The sequence below is a fragment of the Drosophila nasuta genome, chromosome 3 (assembly GCF_023558535.2).
Source record: "Drosophila nasuta strain 15112-1781.00 chromosome 3, ASM2355853v1, whole genome shotgun sequence".
Taxonomy (NCBI): domain Eukaryota; kingdom Metazoa; phylum Arthropoda; class Insecta; order Diptera; family Drosophilidae; genus Drosophila; species Drosophila nasuta.
Genome location: NC_083457.1, coordinates 24,425,979 through 24,441,540, shown reverse-complemented (window position 1 = coordinate 24,441,540; position 15,562 = coordinate 24,425,979). Strand labels below are relative to the sequence as shown.

At 42.3% G+C, this 15,562-nt stretch overlaps 2 protein-coding genes across 2 annotated transcripts; both read right to left on the bottom strand.

Moving 5' to 3' along the window:
- Positions 1-351: 351 nt before the first annotated feature.
- LOC132788996 (putative inorganic phosphate cotransporter) lies at positions 352-2,473 on the bottom strand. Its single transcript, XM_060796713.1, has 3 exons — positions 2,148-2,473; positions 849-2,092; positions 352-782 (listed from the first exon to the last, which is right to left on the bottom strand). Exons 1-3 carry the CDS (start codon positions 2,206-2,208, stop codon positions 591-593), a joined length of 1,497 nt encoding a protein of 498 aa, XP_060652696.1. The 5' UTR covers positions 2,209-2,473; the 3' UTR covers positions 352-590.
- Positions 2,474-2,655: 182 nt separating this feature from the next.
- Positions 2,656-8,619, bottom strand: LOC132788995 (putative inorganic phosphate cotransporter). Its single transcript, XM_060796712.1, has 4 exons — positions 7,905-8,619; positions 4,667-4,911; positions 3,528-4,604; positions 2,656-3,465 (listed from the first exon to the last, which is right to left on the bottom strand). Exons 1-4 carry the CDS (start codon positions 7,948-7,950, stop codon positions 3,262-3,264), a joined length of 1,572 nt encoding a protein of 523 aa, XP_060652695.1. The 5' UTR covers positions 7,951-8,619; the 3' UTR covers positions 2,656-3,261.
- Positions 8,620-15,562: the final 6,943 nt, after the last annotated feature.

Below are 15,562 nucleotides of genomic sequence, written 5' to 3'. Positions count from 1 at the left end.
TTAAATGGGTCATACGGGTATTCTGAAGAAATCTGCATTCATATTTATAGTACGAAATGATAAAACCCCCTTAAGTTGATTTGTGAGAATTGTTTACATTCATCATTTAAAAAAACAATAATTTGAAAACAATATTTCATGAATAAGAAATATATCAACAATCGTTTCTTTAGCAAGTTTCCTACTCTTCAGTGGAATCCATTCTAATAGCGATTTATGGAATATGAGTCTTTCCATGTCGATTGCATTTAAACTTTATTCTAAAGCATTCGGAAAACTTCAGTTTAATATTTCAACTGATAGCATTGTAATAAAGTTTAAAAGTCACGTTTTCCAAAAAAAAGTAATGTAACCCGTATGTGAATTGTTGCATAGTCATATTATTACGTAAATATTTGTGTATAATGTGTTGTATAACTATCAATAGTGTTATGCAGTAATTAAATCAATTATATAATTTAAATATAATATAATATATCTGTATAAGCTTGTACATTAGCGACAATCAATTCCTTCTAATACCGTACGTTAGGTACATCAGTTTCATTATCAGACTCTCACGCCAACAATATAAAATTCGAGGTTTCGTTCTAGGAATCAATAAGGCGCGCCCGTTCCTCGTCCTCATTTGCGTCAGCTTGTGGAGTTCGACTCTGTTGTGCGCTGACTGGGCTGTTCCACGATTGGACACTGGTGCGACCAAAGATGATGAACACCAGGTTGCCAATGAAGTAAACAAAGGCGGTGAAGTAAAACACAATTCGCCATTGGGTTGGGTTTGTCTGAAAGACAAGGAAGCGATTAGTTAACAGTTAATACACCAATATATATTTATAGGAATGACCTACCTCATCCTTTACAAGCAATCCCACAATCAGTGGCGCCAATATGCTCATCACATTCGCAGCGCAATTCGTTATGCCCATCAGCGTGCCAGCGAAATTGGGTGACAAATCCATGTGATTGACATGGAAGCCCAAATAACTAGCAGCATTCGTGGCCACTGCCAATGTGAGCAATCCAATTACTAGTTTAGCACTAGCCTCGCCTTTGGTAATAAAGCCTAGGCCAATTAGGGCCAGCATTGGTAGCCATAGGCCTAGCGAGTTGAATAGCTTTCTAGAGAAGCTTAAGGACATAGCGGAGCCACGTCTCTTGAGCAAATCCGACAGCCAGATAAAGCCGCACGTGAGGATTATCATGGCGAAGTAGGGCAGCGCCGACAGCGGACCATTGTGCTTTATGTCCATACCGAGCACGTTCTTTAGGAATGTGGGAATCTGTGTGAGCAGCGTCCAGAAACCCCAGTTGTTGGCGCAATGTGCCAGCAACAGGGACAGGAATGGTAGCGAAGTCAGTATGCGCAGCCAAGGCGTTCGCAAATTGGGGCGTGGCTGAAACTCCTCGCGACCCGCATCGGAAGCGCGTCGCAATTGTCCGGATGTCTCAATATAGCGACGCTCGTTGGGCGTAATCGTGGCATGCTGCGCTGGTGTGCTGGCGCATAGGAAAAACCATATAATGGACCACAGAATGCCCGCACAACCAGAGAAGTAGAATATGCTAGGCCAGCCCAGCGGCGAGGAGGCAATATAACCGCTAACCGACAGCATGACGACTGTGCCAAACTGTGAGCCCGAATAACAGTAGCCAACGAGACGGCCACGCTCTTCGGCAGGTGCCCATTTCGAGAGGAATGTGTGTGTGGATGGAAAGATGACGCCTTGGCAAAGACCTTGAGCGGCACGGAGCACCACTAGCAGCTTCCAGCCGCCGAACAAAGCGCAGAACGGCGTCAGCAAGGCCAGGCAGGAGCAGATGAAGACGCCAACGAGTAGCATGTACTTGGCACCAAAGATTGCCGACAGATAACCGCCTGGCACCTGGGTGACCACATAGCCCCAGAAGAAGCTGCTCAGCAGATACGACTTGGTGCTCTCGTTCCAGTCGAACTCGGGGAAATTGGGATTGGTGGCATTGCAATCGGTCATGGCCACAATGGCAACCGAGAGATTAACCCGCATTCCATACGCAACAGCCAGGCCAAAGAAGACCAGCACACATTGCAGATGACGCACACCAAAGCGCGGACCTGGCAAATGATAAAACACTTAAACCGTGCAAACGGAAATGAAGCAAAAACCAACCTGTATTGCCAATGCTGTCGTAGCCTGTGCGACTGCAGCAATCGAAGCAGCCGATAGCCATATTGTTCAGTATCGGCAAGAATTAATGTCGTGGCCCCTTTTGCAACGTCCGTTGCGTAGTTGTTGCTGTTGCGATCTCGTTGGCGTTGCCTGGTCGTCTAATCATTTCGTGACTCGCAAAATACGATGCATCAGTAAATGCAGACTGCGCAGCGGACTGAATTGAACGAAAGCAAAAAAACAAATGCTGAAGAAATACTCTTTAATAACGCCGATGCCAATGTTAACGCTAACGCCAACGCTTCTGCTTACGTTGCGCTTTGTTTTTGTTTTCGTTCTTTTTGTTTTCACTTTGCTCTCTGGTGATGGTTAGCAAACACTGTCGAACAGCTGACAGCTGTGTTTACTCAACGATAGTGCTAGTGACGATAGTTGCGCCTATCGATTGACGCACGAATTCGCGCGTTGCCAATCAAATTCAAAATGCCACGGAAATAAAAGACGTTAATTACGATTTGTGCACACTTCTCTTTTGTGGCTTTATATTGTTTATATTTTTTGTCTTCATTTCTGCCTTTTTTAGTTATTTGTTTTACTTTTTGTTTTTTTTTTTCGTACATCACAAGTTGGTTGTTTTTTTGTTTATTACTAATGTTTAACTAATTTTACTAGAATTGCCTAAGCTAAGTTACGATATAAGTTTCCGTTTAAAACATAACAATTACAAGAGCCGCGCTATTCGTTACATATGCTCAAGTGGTTTCATTTAATATACATATTTTATATATTTAGATGTTGATTTTTGCTTTTAGTTGTTTGTTTTTTATGTACATTATGGAAAAATACTGCAAATAATAATTTATGCTTTGCCTACGAACTAAACAATTATCATATGTTGATTTTTAATATCGCTAATGGAAGCACGCGATCGTCATTATGGCAATTTCAGCTCTTGTCCTTTTTCTTAGAAAAGTAATCACTTAAAAACTACAGCTTAACTTAGGAAACAACAACTATATGACAATATCATGCTTTTTTCCCCCTTTTGGATTTTCCAATAAAAATTGATCAACATGCATGAGAGAGTCTTTAGTTTTTTGGGCTCGGGATGTGATTAGTGTGTGCCATTCTCAGTTGCTCTTTTGACTGTAGGACTGGAATTCAGTGGCACGCCGGCCTCCATGGTGTCCGCATCGAGCACCTCGGGTGAGTCCCACCATTGCGTCTCCGTGCGTCCAAAGACCACGAACAGCAGATTGCCCACAAAGTAGAAGGCAGCAGCCAAAAAGAACACCGTTCGCCATTCATCGACATTTGCCTAGAGAAACGAATCAATAAGTTAGCTAAAAGTTAAATTACATTTTCGTATGCTAAACTTACCGGAGTCTTAACAATCTGTCCGACAGCCAAAGGAGCCAAAGCACTCATCACATTGGCAGCGCCATTCGTGAGTCCCATCAAGGTGCCAGCATAGTTGGGCGACAGATCAATGTGATTCACCTGGAAGCCGAGGTAGGTGGCAGCACTGATACCCACAGTCAGGGTCAAGAGTCCCACAGCGAGTGGAGCATCCTCGCGTGGTACGTAGCCAAGAGCGATGAGAGAACACATCGGTATCCAGTGGCCGACGGTGTTGAAGAACTTGCGATTGAAGGACACCGACAGCGACTTCTTGTTCTGCAGCACTTTCGACAGCCAGACAAAGAAGAAACTGAGCACCAACATTACGGTATAGGGCAGCGATGAGAGCAGCGCACTCGACTTGATGTCGATGTGGTAAATGTGCATCATGTAGCTGGGAATCTGTGTCAGTAGCGTCCAGAAGCCCCACATATGGGTGCAGTGGACGATCAGCAGCGACATGAACGGCATCGAGGTGAAGATCGCCTTCCATGGAGTGGGTGCCATTTTGTGAGAATCCTGCATTTTGCCCACAGTGCGGTTCTCCGTAATGAACTTCAGTTCCTCGCGCGTAATGGTGCGGTGCTCCTCGGGTGTGCTGGCCGCAAAGACCCACCAGCAGACGATCCAAATGACACCGCAAGCGGCGCCAAAGTAAAAAATCGCTGGCCAACCGGCAACAGAGTCAGCAATGAAGCCACTTGTAGCCATCATCAGAATGGTGCCAAACTGAGCACCCGAATAGCACATGGTTGCCAACATGCCGCGTTCGTTGGCTGGCGCCCACTTCGAGAGCAGCGAATGCGTCGCGGGATGCACTGCACCTTGGGTCAATCCTTCGAGAAAACGAATCGCACACACTGCCGGCCAGCCGCCCAATTTAGCCGAGAGTGGTGTCAACAGTGTGAGAATGCCACAGGCAGCCAGACCCGAGAGCAACAGCATCTTGGCGCCATAGCGCTGGGCAATGTAACCACCGGGCACCTGGGTGACGATGTAGCCCCAGAAGAAGCTGCTCAGCATATAGGATTTCTGCTCTTCCGTGAAGTTGTAGAACTGTAGAAGAGAGTTCAGGTCAATTAAGAGTTCAAGTTTTCGATTTGGTTTGGCAGACTTACATCCACTGAAAAGATATCGACACCCTGATCCACATCATCTTGCTCTCCGCTGTCGTCGAGACTGAGACTGTGATTGCTAAGGAGTGTGTTGTTTAAGCTGTGATTGCTGATGTCCGTGTTGTTGTTGTGGTAAGGCTGCGTCATAGCCACAAGCGCCACCGTGAGATTGACGCGCCACGCATAGGCCAAAGTGAGGCAGAAGAAGCACAGGATGCACTGCACATGCCGCACGCCAATGATCTTGTCTGTAAGGGAAGAAGGAGAAGATCAATTTATGGCTCCCTCTTTACATATTTGGTTACAGCTTTGGTAAGAGCACGAAACTAGCTCTCTTAACTCTGCCAACTTGTTACGCTCTTACTTCTCTCTCTCTCTCTCTCTCTCGCTTATGTGGGGCGCGTTTATTTATAAAACACTGTGTCAAAATCTTGTTGTAGTAACAGACGCACACACACACACACTCTCGCACACTGCATACTCGCACACACACAACGCCCACTCGTGTGAATGTGAATTACTCGTGAAGTCTGCGCCTCAATGAAGTGCAACCTCAGCAGACGGTGCTGTACCCGAGCAGCGAATCAGCTTCATACCACGCGACATACCACAAAGGTGCCTCCTCCTCTTCCTCCTCTTACCACATCTACCCTCTCTCTCTCTCTGTCTCTCTTTCTCGCTTTACCTGGCATCCGCTGTGCTCGAGTGCGATCGGCAGACCCAAGCGAGCAGCACGTGACGATCTCTCTTTAGCCATGTGCATATGTCAGTTTATTGGCACAGTCAAAGCGGACAGACAGACGGACGGACGGACGGACAGAAAGAGGTAGCTGCTACAGCTGTTGATCGCTTGAAGCGGGGAATTTTTGTGCTGCCAATCTTTGCTTTTATTTTTAGACACAGCTCGGCCATAAATGGCCAAGAGCTGAGACTTAGTTTTAGTTCTTTGCTGCGAACAACAACATTTTGCGTTGCACAACAATTTATTGCAAGCCACAGCAGTAGTAAGCATATTGCGGCAACCTTGTGTGAGTCGGCCTTACAAGGCGGCAACTGGCAGGTCTATTGAACTCTCTCCCCGCAAACGTTTTCCAAGCCAGCTCCAATGCCAGTTTAAAAACTTTGTTAAAATTGTACGCTATGATTCATGTTCATCAATTAATTATGCTCAATAATTAACAATTGTGGAGCTCCAAAAATAAAGCAATATGTTGGACGATGACGTTACGCGTTGATTGAACTTTGAGACAAATTTCGCCCCCAACGCGATCTCACTCTCTCTCGTACTCTCTCGTAGTCTCCTCTCTCTGTTTGCTGAAACTGATTCACGCTGTTGTGGAACTCTTTATCTGACACGTTTTTCAATTTATTTGCACAATGATTGCTCCGAAGGCGCCTTCTCTTCGCATTATTATTGTTTCTCGTCTTTGTCACACTTTATTTAAATGTTAATTTATACTCTTGCAAAAGGAGAGCAATAGCACAAAAAAAGGCAATTAAGTCTGTGTTTTATAAATGGAATTGCACAAATTTCCAGCAATATGATCAATAAACATTTATGGACTAGCATGAAAGTTGATTTTTGATTGATTGCCAATCTGAACGGAACGAAACGGACTGTACCTCCCCTATATGGTACTATATAGTATATAGTATAGTGTAGACCACTTCTGGCCTATCAATATACTATATATGATACTACGCTAATGCTGAGTTTGTTTCGAATAATTTCCAGGGTCGTTCAGACAACAACAAATTAGGTTTTGGGTTGGGCTTGTTGTTTGTCGGACGAAGGACTTGTATATAGAGAGAACATATAGAACTGAACAGAACTGAAGTGAAGTGCAAATGTGCTGATAACCGATAACGGTCGATAATGCCCACGATAAAATAGCAACAATAACAACAAGAAATCTTTACACCACAAACCTACATAAATATTGTTCATGCAAGTGTGTTTTTTTATGGAGCATGTCAGTGTCTAGCACTCGGTATATATATAGAGTAGACTAGAGTAGTGTACTTATGTATATTGATTAGATAATTAGTTACAGTGGGGACGTCGACTCATCGAATCAGGCAACCCGTCGCTGATAGTCACAATGGGTAGCACTCGAGGCGTACGTGTAAACTTGGGCATCATAAAGGCGACTTACTCAAAAACTCAGCTGTAATTGTTTATTACAATATTTGTTATTTGGATTGTTTCGCTTATCGCTTCACTCCCTCCCTGTCTCTCTCTCTCTTTCTTCTCTCTCGGTTAGATAAGCCTTGGAGCTGTGTCATTTGAGCATACTAAGTTCTTAAAGTTAATTGCTATCAATTTTCTGTCTTTTCCTCATTTAAATTTTCAATTTCATTGGCATCTCACGCCAAATGAAATACTAAGTATATCAAAATAAAATAGAAGAAAAGCAAAAGCGCACAAAATAAGAGAGTGAGAGAGAAGAGCGTGGCGAAGAGCAGCGGAAAACGAGACACAAACACAAATACAAATATACTGCGTCTGATTCGCTTGGCTAACACTTACCCCTCCTCACCACCCCCTGCACTACAGTCCCCACTCCACTCCCCACTTCACCCAATGCTATTCTATTTTACTTTTTCTTGTTGTATTTTTTTGTTTATTTTTATCATTTTCGTTGAGCGTGCTAAAAATTTATTTGTCAGTCGACAAAGACGAATAAAATCCAATTTAATTTTACTTTTGTTGTTGTTTCTGTAACTTTTTCTATGGTTTCAGCTTCACTTGGAGATACTCTACTATTATATATAGACGGGTTTATCTGATTGGATGCGTAATGTCAATAAATCAGTAATATTTACAGTTTTAGCCATATTTCAAACTTGGCTAACTTCGTATGTAATTAACGCTTGCTTCACTTGCTTTATAAGGCCATAAACATGGACGGACTCAATTACGACTCGGTTTGGTTGACGATTTTACAAAGTGGGGTTCGATTCGTTTCCGGCAACAAGTTCTGCTCTAAGCGCCCGCCGACAATTGACAATTGCACTCGGACTCCGATGGCTTACATAAACACACACGAGACACGTGCACGCAAATACAGAGCGAGAACGAGAGCGAGCGCGAGAAGTAGCGCCTGCTCGATCTCTATCTATCTATCTATCTATATCTATATATAGATATATTTATATAGATAGATAGATAGACCCACTCGCTGATAAGACATCCCTTTTATTTTCTGTGTTTGTGTTTTTTCTGTTTTTTGCTACTTACCATTGGCGTATTTCCCAGTTTTCACCATATTCAAAGTGGTGGTCATGTGGATGGCGCGGGGATTGTATTCTTGTAGCTTTTAGATCAGATCTTTACTTTTCTCTCACTTTCAGTTCTCTCTCTGTCTCTGTCGCCCTTTCTCTTTCTCTTTGTCACTGGAACTTTCTTGTTGTACTCGAATTTGCTTCGCTTTAGTTTATTTTTTGTATAATTTTCACACAACGTGTTTCGTTGTCGACATTAAGCTGGAGCACATGTGCACGATACGACGACACAACGACACGTTGACCGAGGGCAGCGACAAATGTTGGGGGGGAATTGTGGAGCCGGGTAACGAAGTCTCTCTCTGGCTCTCTGTGTGTGTTGGGCCAAAAGTCGCGTTGGCCGATGGTGGAAATTTTGTTGGCTACCGATTTGAATGTCGCATAAATTACAGCTGCGATGCAGAAGGCTAAGATGATGTTCCGCCTCACACGATGTTTGAATTTCACGCGGATTCAACAAAAAAATATAGTCTGATGTGAGTTTTGTTAGCACGCGTTCTGCTCAGCGATACAGATACTCAGATGATCAGATACTATATACTGACTGAATGAACTGAACGGACTGAACTGACTGACTGACTGAATGTCTGAATGTCTGACTGACTGACTGTTGTTCGGTTACGCGTATTTTGACTTTTGGTTTGTTCTAGCGAGCGACTGCGACTGCTTGAAATACTTGCGGACGCGATTCTTTTATAAATATGATCGCTCGGTCGCTCGCTCGCCTCGCCTCGCATCGCTCGAGAGAGTTCGGCGTCGCTGCCGCTGCCAACGTCGAAGTCGGCGTCGAAGTAGCTGTCACTTTATTGCTGCTGCTGTTGTTACTGTTGCTGCTCTTGTTGTTGCTGTTGTTGTTGTTGTTATTGCTGGCGGTTATGGCACACACATGTGTATCGCGTGAATTCCATTTCCATTTGGTTGTTGCTTTTGCTATCAGCAAAACCCGAACACGCTGGCAGTACACACACACACACACACACATGCAGTGCTCTAAAAGTGTGCGTGTGTGTGTGTGTTGGCTCTCTCTTTGGCTCTCTAATTTTGCCGGCCAATATGTAAACAACACCAACACAGCGACAAACCAACGAGTTATCAGTTCTCTCTCTCTCTCTCCTTCTTTTGTGCTCTCTCTCCCTCTCCATCTCTCACTCTCTGCCTCTCCTTGAATGCTCTGAGTAATGTGTATTGTTTTTAAAGAAATCGGTCTGTAAGCATTATAAATTGTAAAACGAAATTAGTCACATCCCATAATCTACAGATTTCCGCTCTCCCCCGGAGAGCCTTCTTAAGTGCTAGTTGTAGCTAGTATCTGTCAGATACTTTGCCCAATCTTTCCAACCTTTCTTTAGCTGCCTGGCTAGCCCAGCCAGGTCGCTGATAAGGAGGCTAATTCTCTGTCGAGGTCACACACAGCAGCCGCAAGTAGTCAACAATTATATGAGCACATACATATACATATATAGTATATAGAACTATCTGTAGTATCAGCTCGGGACTATCTCAAGAGGCAGTTGTCAGTGTGACATAACTCAGGCTTTGACAGTTGCTGCCGGCAAAAATGTAACAAACCGACAATCGAGCATTTTTATTTTATTATCGTGATCGTTGCGACGCTTACACAATCCATAACTCACAATATAATACTATATAGTATAGTATATTGTCACCTCGTTGTCCCTGATCGCATGACATGCCATTTTCAATCGACCACTCGATAGATCCCAAAGAGTAAGAGAGGAGGAGAAGAAGAGACTCTTAAAAACAAAAGTTAATTAAGTCTTAAATGCGAAATGGAGAATGCAGCAAGTATCAGTTATCAATTATATTTGTAGCAAAACAAATGTTTAAACAAATTATTCACGCTTATCAATTGAGACTTTGATTTCCAACAAAAACAACTACACGCCCCGCCCTCCCGCTTCAGTTCTCCCATCATCGTCGTCGTCCTCTATCTATATGAAATCCCCGTCAATAAGACAGCACTGAAGAGGCGAGTCGAGGCGTTATTATTAATTGCTATACATTTTGATTTCGGCATATGTTACATTCTATATATATATATATGAATATATCTTTGTGTATATGTAGGTAAGTTCGGCAGCTGATAAGGCCCCGGTCCCGTTTCTTTTTTAATTCAGCACATGGCACACGTTTTTTGGGCACGTTCGCCAGCACTGATTCCGCTTTGTTTTATCAGTTAATGTGCCTATAAATATGGCTATAACTGTCGCAGCCGAGTGCAGAGCGAGCACCAGAACGAGAGCGAGCACGAGTTAGCTGTCTAATTGGACTTGGACTATTATAAAGATCTGTGCCAAGTCATTGCTAAATCATAAAACTATACACGTATTAACATTTATCATGTTGTGCCATCTTTTTGCCATTCTTCAACTGCTTGTGTAATGAATGAAAAGTCAATTCAAAAGGGACATTTCATTTGATCGAAGCGATTGGAAAGTTTTATGACTTGTATTGAGTAAAGTACTCGAATCTGCCACGAACAAGTCATGCATTGTCCTCAAATGCTCAAATGCTCCAATACAATATTTATATCTCGGAGTCAGCTGCGGCAATCAATCTAATCAATCACTAGATCTTATCGTTCCTTCGCTCGGGCTGTGGATGCGTCACGCCCACCAAACGCTTTGCCCCCAATTGCTACACAGACAAGGGGAGGTGCGGGGGAAAGCTATGTACAAATGAATCTGTGGGCTGCACTATCACAAAAAGCTTATCAAAAAACAAAACGAGCTCAACGCGACATTTGACAAATGGCAAACAGTGTGAGCGCAATTCTCTTGACGTCAGCCAGGAGCGGATGTGGTCGCCAGGTTGACTGAGCAATCGCTCAACAAACCAGCGAACGAGCTGTGGAAGGGTCTAAACTATCTTCTTGAACGTTGTATAACCGTTGCACTTGAAGCCAAACCCCGTTTTGCAGTGTGCAATTAAAATGCATCAAAGAATATATCTAGATACAGATACGCTCATGAGATACAGATACAAATACAGATACAACTGCGATAGAGAATGGAATTTTACAGGCATCGCCGTTGAGTGCTGCATGCGCTGTTAATTGAGTTGCGATGCTGACACTGTCAAATTGGAGACGTTACGTATACGCAGTGTGTGTAATAAATTGTAAAGGAAAACAAAGATGTTTGGCATCAAATCTGTGACTAACAACGCCATTGAATTAGCATAACAAAAGCCGTTTCGGATCGCAGCTCCTGTGATTTTCCATACCCCCGAAAGAAAAAACAGGTGTTAATTATCCCCAAAGGGTAGATCGATCCCATTGTATTTTCTAGTGTTGGGGTGGGGCAAGAATTGCACTGTGCGCGGTACTTTGCCGCCAGGTTAGATCACAATGGATCACAATAGAGTTTAAGGGATTGGGTCAACAGTTTTCGTTGATTCGCGCCCCGAAATATTTACGAGATATTTATGTAAATTTCTATGGCATATATTTGCCAATCCGAAGCGGGCGTCAACAATATGCTATAGAAGCGGTAAATAATCGTATCATCTGTCACATCTAATTGAATTGTATGCACTCAATTGAGCCATCTCAATTGATGCGAATTAACAACGTCCCTCACACACAATGGGCATGGAAACTTTTCGCTATACTTAGATTCTATTTGTTATCTGACCCATACATTACACTTAGCACCTGCCGAGACACGCCCACTTCTCTGGAGGTGACCAGATTGATTGTCACCTCCATTAATAAACACTTTTGCGCTGCTATTTGATTTGTGTCTCGACGACGTATTCCTATTATTATTATTGTTGTTTATTCTGATTGCCCTCGGTCAAACTTTTCAATCTGGCAAACAGTCAAAGACGCATTCCATTTTCTTCATTTTCCGCAATTGCTGAGAATATCATTTTAATTGCAAGACGAATGCACTTCATCCCGTTTTGCTTTTCATTGCCCCATCAAACAGACGAATCCCCTTGCCACAGTCCGGCCTCCGCCTCTTGACTGTGTTTGTGTGTAGGCGTTTCTTGCTTGGACTTCTCACGCGGCACGTAGCCTCTAAAAATAGAACTTTTCATTTTTACGGCTCGTGCAGCGAATTTTCCCGTTGTCCCCATACACTTAGGCAGTCGGGTATACTAACATTTTGGGAAAGCTTCTAATCAAAACTAAAAAGGTAAAGGTAAAGTTATTTAGTGCCTTATTTATAACTGCGTATTTTTAAACGCTTTGGTTATTTGTTGCTCTAGATAATAACTTAATCGCAATGTACAAATAGCTAGATTTAGCTTGTCTCAATGAAATGCGTTAATCTAACCAAATACACCAAAAACCTACATAAGTACCAATGCTTTAATCTTATTAAAGAAAGTGAAGAACTTTATACTCTTTGTATTTGTAATAAATAAAAGTGAATTAACAAAACATAAAATTTCGAAAAGTTACTTTAATGAAATTATAAAGTTTCTGATATTTTTAGCTATGTATTTAAATTAATCATAAATAGTAATTTATAGTTGAGTACCATTAATTTAATATGGTCTAAAATGTATACCATACTCAAGTATAAAAATCATTTATTTAATATGGTATAAAATTTATACCATACTCAACTATAAATACAACTTAATTAATATGGCATATGGTATATATTAATTATAAAATTATGTTTAATTTTGTTTAATTTTAATTTAATTTATGACTTTTCGATTTTTTTAATTAGCAATAATGAATAATAACAAAACTTTTTATATTTTTAGAACTTTATTTAAATTTGGCATAAATGGAAACCTACAGTTGGGCATGGGAAGTTGATTTGCACCTTTTGTTATATAAATTTATTATTATTTTTAATTAGTATCTATATGAGAGTATTCAGATTCGATTTGGTTGAACGTCGTCCACTAATGTCTATTTCAATATATTATTCTTGAGACATTTCGGGCACCTCAATAATAAAACATTTGGCCAGACACTTAAGTGAGCGATAACCACTCGTGATCTTGGCCAAGGGACATTAACGCTATAGTATTTCCGGCACATTCTTTGCGCCATCAGAAATCAGAAGCAATAGATGGGAAAGATGAGCCTTAGTCATTGCGCAAACTCCAGCCTGCTGCAGTCTTATCTATTCTGCGAGGAATTTTCCCCTTCCGATGGCAACAAAGTCTGCGCGCAACGTCTGCACTTGTGACAGTAAATTCGGGGAATTAAAAAACGTATGTAAGTCTTATCACAATGTCTGTCTGTCTGTCTTCTCTGTCTTCTGGAGCGGACTTGGACTTGGTTGGCAAATGCGACAAACACGCATCTGATTTATCACTGTGACATCATCATCCCAGAGAAACCACACGGCGTTTGGCTCAACACGGCACCAACTGCTCGCTCGTATTAAAATTTTATACTATTTGCATAATAATTAAATACGTTATATTCGTATTTGTTTTTTTGGTGCTAAAGTTAGTTTTCATTGTCAGGTAACTTGATTCATTAAATAGAAGCACGATACATGACGCTGCGAAAAAACGGCGTTATTTGCTGAAAGTTGTGAAATTACGAGGTATTCAGAAATGCATTATCAGGCCGATTTGCAAAAATACAAAATATATAACAATAAAGTGTGTATATGAAAAAAAAGAAATACACTCAAGTATATTAAATTCTATAATATTTAGCATTTCAAACAGCGAACAGAAAACAGCATTGAATGTGCAAAATAATCTGCGATAACCTTAGCGGCAAAAAGAAAGAGAGACAGCATGACAGACCCGACAGAGAGAGAGGCTCGCACGGAAAGAGAGGCGGAATGCAAGCAAGAGAGTCCGAAGGAGTGAGGGAGCGTCCACACTTTTGCCGGCAACAACAACAACAGCAGCAACAAAAGCAGCGACATGACTTTGGCGCCGCGCTGTGTTAATTTGTTGCCATTTTTATTCACAAGCATACAGACATTTACATACATGCACACAAGCACACACGCACACACAGACACACGTTCGTGCGGCGCACCCACTCTCCACTCTCCCAATATGTTTCACTCTCTTCTTTGTGTGTCTGTTTGCTTGCACGTCGCTCGCGCTCTCACTCTCTGTCTGATCTTTGATCACGTTTCTCACACGTTCGGCTCGGCGCACAGCCGACACGACGAGCCACGTTCACGTGATGCGCAAGTGTTCAAAAGTAATCGGCTCTCCGCTGCCGTTGTCGTTGTCGCTGTCGTTGCTGACGCTGACGTTGCTGCTGGCGCTGGCAATGGCCCGCCCAGCCGATCCCCCCTCTCTCGCTAGCAATCAACCGCAAATGCTCCACACGAGAGCTTTGTGTTGTGTTTGCTTTATTTTTATTGTTTTCTTGCTCATCGCATGGCAAAATGATTTGCAAATTTCGATTTTGGAATGGAGCGAGCGTATAATGCCATTGAAATGACGTAAATTGAAGTCCGTAACAGAAATAAACACTAGTTCCAGAGAGCAAAAGAGCCAAAGACCAAAGCAAGGGGTGTGACTGAGGCGAGCGGGGGGCGGCAAGCTAGTGAGTCCGTTGGGGCGCCCCCACACAGATTACGATTTCACCACTGACGCTGTTGGCCATAAACCTTGATTCATGCCGAGTTGGCATACACAGCTATGTATATCGCTCCATTCGGGCCTATTGTAGCGCTATCATCTGAAATCACAAGGCAGAACTCGATTCTATGCTACGCTATGGTTGTGATGATGTTGGTGACGCTGTGGACGGTGATGTTGGTGGTGGTGGAGGCGCCCAGGGCGACAACTGATATGCCAACAAGTGCCTTATTATTTGCACAGTGGAGTTGATAACATCATCCGAGGCCCTGTCGTGCCTCTCTGCGTCTCACCGCAGCGCACTGCGGTGTTCTCTGACTCTGACTGGAAGTCGTATAAATAACTGCTTTAAAATTCATTTTTAATGGATTTCATTATCTTTTTCGCCTTTTGACTCGTCTTGTAGTTGTTGTTGTTGTTGTCGTTCTCTACCCGCCTGACGTTGCGGTTCCATCTTTTTTAGAACACGTGCCTCTCAAGTGGAAACTGCCAAAAGAAATTCACATGTCTGTTGTGAAATTCTTAGAAATCCTTAAGTCCCTCACACCCATTGAGCTGAGTTTATTTATTGAGGTATATTCATCGTTAGCAGCCTGTGTATGGGATTTCCTATAAACTGCGAATGGTTTAGTACAGTTCTTGAATTATAACGAAATTCTTGTAATATTTTTTTTATTGCTAAAGTCTTTGCAATATTTACCAAATGTTTCCGGTTAAACTCGTACAAGAGAGTTTAATACATTTCTGGCTTGAGATTCAATTTGAAATGCTGATTTCAAATATAATTTTCTATATAGAGTAGCTTCAAATTATACATATGTACTAGAGTATTGGACTGTTTCATAATCGCAAATGTCATGTCGTGTGCGCGAGTATATAATAAAAAATAAAAAAAAAACAGTATGTTAAATGTGCGGTCCATATCGCGTGCATGTATTCAAATTCCGCTTATCAACAGGTTCGCCTCACACGATCACACGACCACTTCCACTTCTACAACCATGCGACTCGAATGCGGGCAAGTTCGTTACCATAAAATGTGTACAAACGTTTTATATCACA

Excerpts from the sequence above, each read along its gene's own strand:
- LOC132788996 (XM_060796713.1), bottom strand. The coding sequence starts at position 2,208 with ATGGCTATCGGCTGCTTCGATTGCTGCAGTCGCACAGGCTACGACAGC. Across the intron at positions 2,093-2,147 it reads CGACAGCATTGGCAATACAG|GTCCGCGCTTTGGTGTGCGT; the intron begins GTTGGTTTTTGC and ends ATCATTTGCCAG. Across the intron at positions 783-848 it reads GATTGCTTGTAAAGGATGAG|ACAAACCCAACCCAATGGCG; the intron begins GTAGGTCATTCC and ends CTTGTCTTTCAG.
- LOC132788995 (XM_060796712.1), bottom strand. The coding sequence starts at position 7,950 with ATGACCACCACTTTGAATATGGTGAAAACTGGGAAATACGCCAATG. Across the intron at positions 4,912-7,904 it reads AACTGGGAAATACGCCAATG|ACAAGATCATTGGCGTGCGG; the intron begins GTAAGTAGCAAA and ends CTTCCCTTACAG. Across the intron at positions 3,466-3,527 it reads GACAGATTGTTAAGACTCCG|GCAAATGTCGATGAATGGCG; the intron begins GTAAGTTTAGCA and ends TCGTTTCTCTAG.